The sequence below is a fragment of the Sinocyclocheilus grahami genome, unplaced genomic scaffold (assembly GCF_001515645.1).
Source record: "Sinocyclocheilus grahami isolate Dianchi unplaced genomic scaffold, SAMN03320097.WGS_v1.1 scaffold26.1, whole genome shotgun sequence".
Classification (NCBI taxonomy): Eukaryota; Metazoa; Chordata; class Actinopteri; order Cypriniformes; family Cyprinidae; genus Sinocyclocheilus; species Sinocyclocheilus grahami.
Genome location: NW_015505205.1, coordinates 1145644 through 1159629, shown reverse-complemented (window position 1 = coordinate 1159629; position 13986 = coordinate 1145644). Strand labels below are relative to the sequence as shown.

General features: G+C 38.0%; 1 protein-coding gene across 1 annotated transcript in view; it reads right to left on the bottom strand.

The window, feature by feature from the left end:
• afap1l2 (actin filament associated protein 1-like 2) overlaps positions 1-13986 on the bottom strand; it is a 41448-nt gene that overhangs the window by 18484 nt on the left and 8978 nt on the right. Inside the window, exons 2-4 of the mRNA XM_016251213.1 lie at positions 6417-6545; positions 2992-3063; positions 1192-1271 (exon numbers count right to left, since the gene is read on the bottom strand). Of these exons, the coding sequence (XP_016106699.1) occupies positions 1192-1271; positions 2992-3063; positions 6417-6545 (281 nt within the window). The remainder of the gene's footprint in view (positions 1-1191; positions 1272-2991; positions 3064-6416; positions 6546-13986) is intronic.

Genomic DNA, 13986 nt, shown 5'->3' with positions numbered 1-13986 from the left:
AGAAAAAGGACGCCCCCGGCTGCCACCAGAGGGAGCCCCAGATCTAGGCAGTGGCACGGGCACTCCGCCCCCTTGCAGGTAACGGAGTCTGGTCCGCAACTCCGAGATGGTCATACCCCCGCAATGGGAGCATGAGTCATCCACGAAAGCCACCTCAGCGTGCTTCATGCCCAGGCACGAGAGGGAGCGATCGTGACCATCACCCGGCGCCAAGTAACGACCGCACCCAGAAACACACGGATGCTATGACATCTTTAAAAAGACACGTCTTTAAAAATACGTTCCACCCGTGAAGCTCTTTTAGAATGGAAATTGCTCTTTTAGTGTGCTGAAGCGCACAGGGGAGATGGCCGTCTGCAACACACACAGGGGTAGTGCAGCCTGTTGTGTGCAACCCACTCGACACGGGAAAACCACCGCCGCTGAAGCGCCGTCCACCAGCACGAGAGCCCACCGAAGAGCATGCTTGACTGTAGTTTTTCTCACTACTGTAGGAAGGTCAGGAGCAGAACGATAGAACCGCTCGGCTCCGAAGCGAAAAGCTGAATATGCGCTGCATCTGCTGCCTACTTATACTCACGCTGTAATCAGCAGCAGCTGGATGCAATAATCACATGCCAATGTGCATTGGCTCGTTTAGTTTACACTCGAAGTAGATTGGTCCCGCTAAGCGAGATCCCAATTCGTCGGTCATCCGACGTGACGTCGAGAGTGACCGACTGAAAGGGAACTTGGTATGTTACTATTGTGTTACTTTTTGTCACCTGGGCTGGGCTTGCTTATTTGATTTTAAATTTTTAAAAAAGCAGTTTTATTTTTGGCAACTGTAAGGGCCCTGTCACACCCCTTTATTCTCACCCTATTACTGAGGCAGAAGGAAGTGCCTCTGCACCTCACTCCCAATTTTTCTCAACACGGGGTCAGGAGATATGTCAGTCAATAAATGGAAAAACAAAGTAACTTGCATTAATCACTTGAAAAAGTAACTCAGATATTTTGTTGTAAATTAAAATGTACTGTGTTACTGTAATCTACGTAATCTTGCATTATTTGTAATGCATTACCCAACACTGGTGTCATACTAGCATTTCAAAACAAACCTAGTGTGAAATGAATCTGTGTTTTGTCATCTTTTTGCATCTTTGTCATTCTGTAAATAATGTTTAAATGAAGTTGAAATGAGTCACTTACTGGTCTGGGAGGTGGAGGCTCTGGTGGGTTCTTCACAGTGATGTGTTTACATGGTTCTCCATTGGCTTCTGGTCTGTAGACTGAGGAGCATATTGATTTTCACACAGAACAAAAATGGCTGTTAATAAATAGATTGAAGACTTCTCAAAGCATTCATCAAGTGCAGCAATAAGAAGCATTGAACAGCTGTGCTTGCAAGCAGCAAGTAAACATATTAATTCTGTTGTTCATCTGTTTGCATATGCTAGCGGCTCAGCTCTGGTAACATTGCATAGCCTGCGGCAGTCTCTTAGAGCTGATGGCCATATACAGTGGCTTCCCATCAGACATTCCTTCGACTTCCTTTCCAAACGGTAACATCTGGGTTGCCGTAGGAACGCAAGGCGAATACCAAACCCGCACAGCAAGGGCTAAGAGTCACCAAAGAGTCAAGACACCATGAAGTGCTGCTTTTCACTGAAATTCGATTTATCCACACCACTTACAGTGGTGGCCAAAATAATTAGAACACTACTATTTTCACCAGCTAAAAATGGTTTTAAATCAGTTATTTCTTTTGCTGTAATGTGTCAGGGATGACATGAAGAAACAGAACAAACTGAGATAGACTAAATCCAGAAGAACTTTGGCAACGTCTCCAAGATGCTTCAAGAGACCTACCTGCAAAGCTACCTGAAAAACTATGCACAAGTGCATCTAGGGCAAAAGCTGCTTTAAACGCAAAGGATGGTCACACCAAATGTTGATTTAATTTAGTTAATAGAAGTTAATTGATAAAGAAAATCTATTTATGAAATTATTTTTAACAGCATCCTCATATTACAGCATTTTGACACAAGTGCCTAAAACTTTTAAGAGTACTGCAGCTTTGCAGGTAGGTTTCTTGAAGCATCTTGGAAAAGTTGCCACAGTTCTTCTGGATTTAGTCTGTCTCAGTTATTTCTGTTTCTTCATGTCATTCCAGACAGACTGGATGATGATGAGATCAGATCTCTGGCTGTTGTCAGACTGGTTGTGCAAACAAAAATGAATGGCAAAATGATTGTTTGGAGATGTAAACAGATACTTCCTACTGACACACTACAGCAAAAAATAGAAATAACTGACTTAAAACCATTTTTTAGCTGGTGACAATACTAGTGTTCTAATCATTTTGGCCACCACTGTATATTTCTCTGTTGGTTTGCGTGAGCTATTGCATGTTGTGTCACATAAGTCACTCATCACACTTCATTTTTATCATTGATTTATCAGATGTAAATTAACACAAGGTTGGGGAAATTTTCACATATGGGCAGGAAATGATGAAATCATTGTGCTTGAAATAAATTATAAAATAAAAGGCATTATAATGAACTTCAAAGGGTTGTTCTCTTGATAAGCTTTTTTAAAAGTGCCCTTTGTGAATTTGATCACAGAACGCCACCACAGTTTAGTCATGCATGTATCTTTTTGGCGCAGACGACTGCGATGTGAATGTTAAGTCTGGTTTTACTGGTGTTACTCTCATTCTTCAGTGAAATCTAAACAAAGCAGCTTGGCCTCAGATGGGGGTCTGGCAGAGAGAGAGCAAGAAGAGAACAGGAGTTACTGAGAAACAGACAGGAAATGGTGAAGAGTAGGGGGAGGGGGCCTTAACACTTCAGCCAAAACCCAATCACCCCCTAAACATGACACACATTCACAGCGGTGCAGTCAAACAACAACATAAACCACTGTGATATGTGACAGAAATGTTCGCAGGTCAGGGGCCATTTTCATCCTCACACCTGCAAAAGTTACTGAAGATAATAGACTCACCTCTGTCTGTTTTGTCTTGGTTTTGACATGTGACGATGACCTTGTTCATGTAGATGTATTCTTCATCTCCTCCTGCAAAATAACCATCATTAAAGACTGGATTACAAATTTGAATCTTGTTTTAAATTTGGTTTAAAGCTGAATCTTGTCAAAAGCTTTCTCACATGATTCCACAATTATAGGTTTTTGTGCTGCTGTTTTGTGCCACAGGAGCCCAAAAATTATCTGGACACTTCATTTACCAACCCAGTCTCATGAAGAAGCACAAGTATTTTACAAAGTTGAAATTTCCATGATGTGATTAATAGAAAAATTTAAAATAAACTATATATATATATAAGCATAAGCATGTGCCCCATCCGTATGAATGTGTATGAATGAGATTGTACAAATTCATATGAATTTGCCACAAATTTGCCAAAAAGTAAAAATATTTATGAATTGTTAGGAGACTAATAAATGAAATAAAAAAGTACTAGATACCACAGCATGATAATGTACTTTATGAAAGATTACATTTAGCACTGTTATTTTTCTTTAATATATTTTTAAAAACCAACTTTAAGTGAGCATTAGATGATGCAAAGGTTATATATTTTAAAAATCTAGGAAATGAGCATGCACAATTAAACATCCAATATCAACAAATACATATCCAATATCAACCGATAGCTATATATCAAGAATCTCTACAAAATATTAAACTAAGGGCTATTTATTTTACAGAAATAAAGCCCACACAGAGATTCCAAGTAAAACATTTCACATTTAAAAAAAAATTGTTATGTTTAAATTGATAAAAAATAAATATTGTTTGAATTCAAGGTAAAAAGTATTTGGACATTTTATGGTTGGTGAAACATTAGTGGGACATGTTTATAGTTGATGTGATGATCTACACCTGTGGTTACTCTGCTAGGACACCTGTGTGAATTTGAGGAACTTATTTATTGCCTATTTATTCAATAAATTCAAAGGGATAGTTCCCCAAAAGTGAAAATTACTCCATTATTTACTCACTCTCAAGCCATCCTATAGGTGTATGACTTTCTGCTTTCAGATGAATACAATCGGAGTTATATTAAAAACGGTTTATAAAGATTCCAAGCTTTATAATGGCAGTGATAGGGGATTGAGATTCAATAGTCCAATAGAAGTCCAATAAAGTGCATCCATCCATCATAAAAAGTGCTCCAAATGGCTCCCGGGTATCCATATTTAAACTTTATAAACTGTAATCTCTAGCTTCTGCTAACTGTCATATGCGCATTCACGAGAGAGTGGCGTTCATTCTCAATTTGCTTCAAAAGGCCTTTATTAACACCGCCCGGAGCCGCCCCACTTTTTATGATGAATGGATGCACTTTTTTTGGACTATTGAATCTCCATCCACATTCACTGCTATTATAAAGCTTGGAGGAGCTGGGACATTTTTTAATATAACTCCAATTATATTCATCTGAGAGAAGAAAGTCATATACACCTAGAATGGCTTGAGGGTGAGTAAATCATGGGGTAATTTTCATTTTTTGGTGAACTATCCTTTTAAGTGTGGCCTAATTGTCCAAATACGTTTGGGGCCACTGTGAACTTACTGGAGTAAAGATACTCTGCTCCACTCAAATAACCTTGCCTGGAACTTCTAGGACTTCTTTGACTTTTCCTCCCCCTCATCTCATATTTAATGCTTTTTCAGATTCTGGACCCTTTTAGCTCTCACTCCTTTTACTGAACATGTAATAGATTTCTATTATAGAGAAGAACAGTGAGAGTTTTGTGTTACACTTCTCTTGTGTAAGGGTCCAAAGGCATCTCCAGGGCCCCTCCTTCTATACACATCAAAGACAGGCCAGAGGGAGACATAGAGAGGTCATATTCTATCAAAATAAAAGTGCTGATTTAGTCCCAGTCTGTAGGATATGGTTTTATAGCACTTGCTTGGCAACAGATAACATTTTAGGGTGTTTTTTGGATCTTCAAAATAATTCAGATACACTAAATTAAGCATACGGGACAAGATGTTACCATGGCAGAAACAAGGAACATGGAAGTCCACACAGCTTTAATGCATTTTTTGGGGGAAATAAAATCCTGTGATGAAGCCAAAAAATGTTTCGATGGTACAGTGAAAACAGATTGGGATTTGGAGGATGGAAATGAAAGCTATTTATAAGCTGCTACTAAAAGGAAGTGAGTGTCCCTAGAGGATAAAAACAGCCTTGGAAAATGATACAGTTTGGAGCCAGGGGAGGAAGTGCACAAGCCCAAGACCAGAACATGAAAAACCTACAGCCATGCTTGTGTGAAGAAAGAAGCACATGCACGGACCAAAATTACGGGCTCCTTAATAAGACAGAACAGAGCAGATTCTCTAAACAACACAGAAGCTATAAATGTACACACAACTGTTGCTCTTTGTGAGGACAATTGCGCTATGCAAGTGTCATGCTCAAATACATATACTGTAAATAAAACTGTACATTTGTTGGACCTTTTGCTACTTTCTATTTGCACCAGTAGAGTGCTCCTACATGAGCAGCACAAAATGAGGTCTGTCATATAATTGTGCGTTAACCATAGATTCAAAAATCAGCTAACTAAGCTGAAATAATCTTTATGTAAAGTACTGTTGAAAGTTTGGGGTTAGCAAGATTTTTTAAATAAATAAATACTTTCATTTAGTAAGGATGAAGGATCATTTAGAAATTAACCAAAGCATTTATAATGTTACAAAAGAATTGAGTTTCAAATAAATGTTTCTATTAGCATTCTTTCATCAAAGAATCTTGAAAAACAATTATCACAGTTTGCACTAAAATATTAAGCAGCACAACATTGATGATAATTAGAAATGTTTTGTGAGCACCAAATCAGTATTAGAATAATTTCTAAAGGATCGTGTGACTGGCGTAATGGCTGTTGAAAAATCAGCTTGGTATCACAGGAATAAATTACATTTTAAAATATATTAAAATAGAAAATTGTTATTTAAAATGCAATAATATTTCACAATATTACTGTTTTTACTGTATTTTTGATCAAATAAATGCATGCAAAAGACTTTTTTTTTTTTTTTTAAATGTACCAACCCCAAAAAAGGTTGTATACTACATAATTTCTCAATTCATTCATTGTTAGTCCTTTTTGTCCGTTTGTCCAATCAACTCGAAGACCATTAAGAATCTTTCATGGACCACCAATTGGATGTTGACATCACTTTAACTGAAAAATGAGTGTTTACTATTGTCATTTTGCATTACTGACACTATTTTCCTAATTAATGCTGTTCAGTTGCTTTGTCACAATCTGTATTGTTAAAAGCGCTATATAAATAAAGGTGACTTGACCACCAATCACAGTTTGAGAAGCACTGTCTGGTATAGAGTCAGATGGTTAGTGTAGACATTATGATGTTATTTATGTACCATCGGAAGACTTGTACGACTGCAGCAGCTCCATCAGAAGGCCCTTCTGCACTGTGGCATTTCCACTCAGCTTCTCTCCATCCAGGATCTTCAGGAACCTCTGCAGCTGCTCCAACAGCTGCTCCAGCACTGCACACACACACACACACAACATACTGTGGTTAGATAGAGTAATAAAGAAAAGCATCATGTCAGTGCACTAGATCTCCTGTACTGCACTGAACTTTGATTGAGTAAATTCTTCTCATGCTGATTACAAATTAGTCACAGTAAATATATATAGCTTATACAAGCTTCATACTGCAAGTGGAGAATTATCTGCATTTTGGCAACATAAGTGAAGGAGTCCACAAAGGTAAAATTACCAAAGGTTAACAGCACAAAGGTGAACCACTTGTGCCTGTAAAAGCCACAGACTGTGCTTCTCTGATCTCAAGAGTGAGCTATGTGAGCTATATATTAAGCACACTAAACCAAGTAGGTTTCATCATCACCATCTATTTCCTATTTATTTAAAACACTCTGTTGGATAATATGCTAATTGTTGACGACAATTTGGTCTTTTGTGTCTGTGTGAATATAGTTTGCAACAGGTTGAGGTCAAGAACATGTCATGGGTTGAATGGGGAGGCTTTGTCACCCACACACCCTCCAGGGGTCAGCAACAAACTGGGCATCCCATTATGAAGACCATACTTTGTTTGTGAATAACATTGCCTTATAACAGAACAGACCTTACTGGAAAAGAGCTCAAAAAAGGAAATGAAACCAAAAGTATAGATTATCATGGGTCTTTTTTTACATCACATCAAAACTCCACTGGTGTATGCGAAACAAACTACTAAACTCCTCTTTGCCACATTGCATTCCATTTAGTCATATAAAAATATGCTATTTGTCTTCATTTTGTGGTTTAAATTACAAATGAGTGAGTGCTGATTGATAACAGTCACTCTCCTCTTCATTTAAATATTTGGTCATCTTACTTAAAATTTCAACGGGATCAAATATGACATTTATGTAATGCTACAATCTGTTGTGGATGAGAGATGAGACTTGTGGTGTCCCATTTTTGAGCATGCACATAGATTATACAATGTTTTATAAATAGTACTCAGCATCTTCTAAAAGGGAAAGTTCTGGCCCCGGATGCTAAGTGGGCAACAGAGCTAATACAGGAAATACAAACAGCTATGATATAAGACATCTCACTGCCATCTCACTATATATAAAATATTATAATTCACTCAATGCTATGTTGTACTGGGAGTATAGTCAGAAATAAAGGGTTGTCAGGGACTTTAGTTGTGACTATGTTTATGATGCAGCCTCTCATACCTTGCTGGTTAAATATAAACTTCTCTAGTTTCTAATCTAGTGCAATGACCTATAAAACTACTCAACCCATGTTGATGTTTTTCTCGTAGCCTGTATGTTTACGTTCCTCTAAATGTGGAACCGTAGTGTTTTTGCCCTGGCTTTAAGAAAGGACAGGCCCAATTCAGTAAAGTGATGCAACATCTGTCTTTCTCCAGAAGTAGCGTCTCTACTCAGATGATCTGCTATTTGGACAATAGAAAGAGAAGAATGAATGTCATCAAATAATTAAAGTAACACTGCATTACTCATTGTGAGGACTAATGCAGACAAGCAGTTATCTCAAGTATGCACAATGAGCTGAATGACATTCATTTAAGGATAGTTGACTTGAAATGTCAAGCAGTGACACTAGTTTCACTAAAACATATCACTAGTTTAGAGTGATATGTTTTATGAATCTAAACATCTAACAACAATTTTCAAAATATTTTATAATTATTATACACATTTTTATTAGCTTAATTAAGAGATAAATAGGAATATAATAGGAATATTAATACTTTTAACAATTTAATTTGTCACATTACAAGAACCGCAAAACAGCTACTAAATAAAAGTTGTGAAAATTTTAGGAAAAAATACATTGTCTGTCAACAACCATGAAACAATTCTGTCCATTTATATAGCTGTAGAAGGAAATCCATTTTTAGTTTTCCTACTTTGCATTCATAGTGAAACCAACACCATCTATCAAGATAAGTGTCATACACGCTGCTGCTGCCATGATGTTGAAAGTGTCAATTATTATTAATTATATTTTAATAACTGCCTATTATTACTAAGTCAATGGAAATAGCAACATCTCTGCAATTACTGTGAGAGTAAGGCATGCTTCAAGACATGTTAAGCGTTTAACACAATAGGAAGACATAGCTTATGAAGACAGGATTTAATCAAACATTCCTGGCCGCCTCCTCAGAGGCAGATAACATCAATCCATCTCTGCATGCATAAATAACTCCTGAGAAGAACTCCTTCTGTATGAAAGATAAAAATCACTTACAAAGATGCCAAACAAACAAACAAGCTCACTGGACATAACATATTAGTGTGTTCAGTACTCAGTGTGCTTAATATATTCTATATATATGCTGATATTTATTGTTGAACTTTGTGATGATAATGACATATCAAATTTGATCCAAAGTTGATGGCATTACTATTTGTAGGAATTTGTGCATAAAATGTGGTTGTAACACATACACATTTGATGTGAGCAGCAAATATTTCCAAAACCGCTTGTGGCTTTACTTAGCACCAACACCGCGTTCACAAGAATTCACAAGTTTCTTTGGTGTCTCACCCACAAAGAATGACCTGAACATGTTTTTCAAATTCAAATCTCACATACAACTAAATCTGTAGATTAAAAAAAAATTAAGTAACATAAAAAATTTTTTTTTAAAGAATGAAGAATTTTGGAGAATGTTCCAACTGTTTTTGACCATACAATGAAAGACAATGGGGTTTTAACACAACACTGGACACCAGTGACATTCATTGTATGGAAAAATCTAAAACTTTTTAAAAAATATTGTTTTTTGCTCCACAGAAGAAACATTATCATACATGTTTGGATTTTGGAATGACATGAGGATGAGTAAATTATGACAGAATTGAAATTTTTGGCTGAACTATCCTTTTAATAGTATCATGTATTCTCTTCCCATGATGCTCAGCTGAGCTTCTGTCCAAACATTTTCTCTGCCGTGTGTTTTCAAAGATTGACTTCGATGCCCTTCTCTGGAGGAACCATGGGAATGTGGAGTCAGCTGATTCTAGTCCAACGAGGGCCGAGTTTCCGTTGGTTACAGTTTGGCCCCGAGCCCATTAAACACTGCAAACGGTAAGAATGAGCATGTCACAACCGTGTAAGCACTGGAACCACTCACACTTCCTCAGAGTAATGAAACCTGGGTTTGACAGTGAAGCGTTAGACTGTCTACCACCCGACAGGCACAGACTAAAAGAGCAGAGCGTCACAAAATACAAACATTAACAACAATTTCACTCTGATTGTGAAGGAAGTATGAAGACAAAGAAAGATCTCAGTGCTGACGGTACCTGTCTGGTTAACACTACAGCAGAGAGGGGATTTCTTTTGAAGTAAAAAAAAAAACACTTCCTTCTTCCAGGACAAACAATGATTGCAAATAAAGGTGTTTGATGGTGTTTTGTAAACCCTACACTATTTCTGGACTTACAGATTGCAGCTAGACAAAGAAATTATTTTTCGCGGTTGATACGGAGAGCAAGTGTTTGGTGGAACGAGGAAGACCTTAATAAAACCATCTGATATTACGCACATTGACGCTGTGCTTGTTTGTCTTCCTCTTTCTGAATGCCTTTCGAACTGATTTTAGACACATGCTTATGGTAAATCGTAAGGTTAAGCACCGCTCTTCCCAGAATCAAAGCCACAGAGCGTTTGCTGTATCAGAGCTGGGATAATAAACACAAGTTTAAATCGAGTGGACGAGGAGCATTTTGATGCTGCTCTGGCTTGCGTTAGTGTCCCAAGTGGTTTGATTTTTAAAGACAATTCCTGTCTGACACTTAAAATACAGCCTGGCTCCAGCTGTGGCTCATATACTTAGCTCAGCTCAAGGCGACGTGTCATAGCACATCATTTATTTGATTCCAGAGTCAAACCCTCAATCTCTAAAATGACGGGCTGTCAGCCATGTGGGAGGGCGATCACCACAGTAGAGGCATGTTTTTTGGTGTTTGCAGTTGCATAGCATTCTCTATTCCTGTTTAAAGGGAATAGATGACACTAACTATCCTGAGACCACAGAAAAGCAGTACAGAACCGCCAATATGTTGTATACCTCTTGAAAGAACACGCTAAATGTCACATCTGTCAATATGCGTGCTGCATACACAATACACAAGCCAAAGCTGGATCAGTACTATACAGAGGCCTGAGATTTTAAGTAAATTCATTTTAATAATTGCTGCTACAGCTCTTGCTAAGGAAAAAAATCACTGTCTCTAAAATTAAAGTATATGTTCATTTACGACAAAGTTTGCTGTTCTAAAAGGATCATATAATTCATTTTTATGATTTATTTTTCCCCTGAGGTTTATTTATATATGTTGAGTCATAATTTATTTTTGCATGACCATTTTCCATCCTCCCTGACTCTTCAAGTTAAAAAGGCTGTTTTTATGCTACTATAACATTAACACTCTGTAAACACTCCTTTTTGCATGTGAAACGAGAAACTACACTGCGCTGTGCTCACAAAACTCACTATACTGTGGTTTTGCTGTGATGACTGATATACCTGCGTCAACGTTCAAAAACAGCCTCTTTGCAAAATCTGAATTACATTGTGACAATCCACTCTGCCAAAATCTTCACTTACCAGTTATATCTAACATTTCTAATTCTCCTAACTGGGCTGCCAGTTTCTGATCACCCAAATGTTATTTGATTACTCCAACCCAGCCTAAAGTAATAACCAAAATATATTTTAAATCTATTACTGTTTAAATCTGTTTCCCAGATGCTACAAAAAATTGTACACTCAGCATTAACAGCACAGACAACACAGCAAACTGCTGTTAATTGATTATTTTTGCCAGTAAACATAAAATCGCTACATAATCAGAACTGCCACTCAAAAACATACACTCTCCTTTAAATGCCACCAGAAATAAAGAGGTAATTATTCATTGGTTTCATCATGTTCAATGAGACAGCGTAATAGTCTGGCTTCTTTTCCTCTCAATCCCAACACAACCACAAAGAATCTTTACTTAAGCAAATATATATGTGCACATCCAAATGCCATTACTCAGTAAAATTGCATCAATTACATGTAATTCTGCACTACATAAATTAAAACATAATGTGTCACGTTCCAGCATAATGCTGATCACACCCATGCACTTTAACATTCATTAAGCCAACAACAAGTTAAAATGTTACTACATATGGCCTAATACTGTATATGTCTCAACCCAGGAATGCTGCATTATGGTCTGCCCACTGGCTCCACTTTATGCCTTTCAGTTTATTTAGATTGAGCAATCAGGAGCACTGGCAACAGAAAATCAGATTGCTCAGAAAAACTGGAATACAAATTCCATTACCTACAATTACTCCTTATCAAACGGAGCCAAAATATTTTCTTTTGTCTGGACCATTTATAATCATAAGTTCAGAGCGAGAACGAGAACGAGTTATGGATGAGGTCTGCAGGGACCCACAGCCAAATACATCCCTGTATTATAATGCACAGAGAAGAGCAGCGTCTTTAAACCATCTGCCAAAATACACAAGAGAACAACACAACCTTCTGGATGGAAAAACTGCTAACATGGATAATCATGTTTCAAAGTTTCTGAGATTGTATTAAATATACTAAAGCATAATTTAGCCACAATAAATTGACTCAGGCTACTAGTCCTTGTGATGAGGACATGGATGAGAACATATGATAAGGTGAACCAGATGCTTTAGCTGTCTGGTCTCTGATTGAATGCTTCTGATGCACACTGAACATGAGCCACAGAATCTTTACAGTAAAAACATGTGTGGGTGCAGCTATGTACCACATCATAATTTCTTCTGAAAAACACTGCAACACCTTTAAACACTATAGAGACATTTGCTGTGTCCTCTAATGCCTACACCCTGAGTACACCACAAAATAATGCATGCACACCATTTCTGATATTGTTATATACAGTGGGTACGGAAAGTATTCAGACCCCCTTAAATTTTTCACTCTTTGTTATATTGCAGCCATTTGCTAAAATCATTCAAGTTCTTTTTTTTCCTCATTAATGGGTTTACCTTCCAACAAGATAATGACCCTAAGCACACAGCTAAAATAACAAAGGATTGGCTTCACAACAACTCTGTGACTGTTCTTGAATGGCCCAGCCAGAGCCCTGACTTAAACCCAATTGAGCATCTCTGGAGAGACCTAAAAATGGCTGTCCACCAACGTTTACCATCCAACCTGACAGAACTGGAGAGGATCTGCAAGGAGGAATGGCAGAGGATCCCCAAATCCAGGTGTGAAAAACTTGTTGCATCTTTCCCAAAAAGACTCATGGCTGTATTAGATCAAAAGGGTGCTTCTACTAAATACTGAGCAAAGGGTCTGAATACTTAGGACCATGTGATATTTCAGTTTTTCTTTTTTAATAAATCTGCAAAAATGTCAACAATTCTGTGTTTTTCAGACAATATGGGGTGCTGTGTGTACATTAATGAGGAAAAAAAATGAACTTGAATGATTTTAGCAAATGGCTGCAATATAACAAAGAGTGAAAAATTTAAGGGGGTCTGAATACTTTCCGTACCCACTGTATATATAAAAAAGAAAAATGATTAAATATCAATTTCTTTATCGAAATAAATCTGAAATAAGGTCAAATTAAATTTAATACTAAATTAAATAAAAAATCACTTTGCTGAATTAAATTAAATTGCAAAAATTTCTAAAATTGAAACAAAAAACACATACTAAACATTAAACTGAAATTAAAATGAAATCTGAGAAAATAAAGATGAAAGATAATTCAAAATTTTGATAAATATTATAATAGTATATGAATGACGGCGGTTCCACTGAAACAGTTTCAGAGGCTCCTGGGGCATATGGCATCCGCAGCCGCTGTCACGCCGCTCGGGTTGCTTCATATGAAACCGCTTCAGCGTTGGCTTCACGACCGTGTCCCGAGATGGGCATGGTGACACAGCACTTACCGGGTTTCTGTCACCCCGTTCTGCCGTCAGACCTTCAGCCCGTGGGCAGATCTTGCCTTTCTTCGGACAGGGGTGTCCCTTCGGCAAGTATCCAGGCATGTTGTTGTGTCAACAACAGATGCCTCTGCCAGGGGCTGGGAGGCCATGTGCAATGGGAATGTAGCTGCGGGGCTCTGGTCGGGGCCCCGACTGCAGTGGCATATCAACTGCCTCGAGTTGCAAGCAGTATGGCTGGCTCTGCGCCGCTTCAAATCGTTGCTACATGACAAGCATGTACTGGTCCATACGGACAACACTGCGACCGTTACGTACATCAAACACCAGGGCGGTCTACACTCCCGTCGCATGTCGCAACTCGCCCGCCATCTCCTCCTCTGGAGTCAGAAGCATCTGAGGTCGCTTCGCGCCGTTCACATCCCAGGCGAGCTCAATCGTGCAGCCGACGAGCTCTCACGTCAGCCC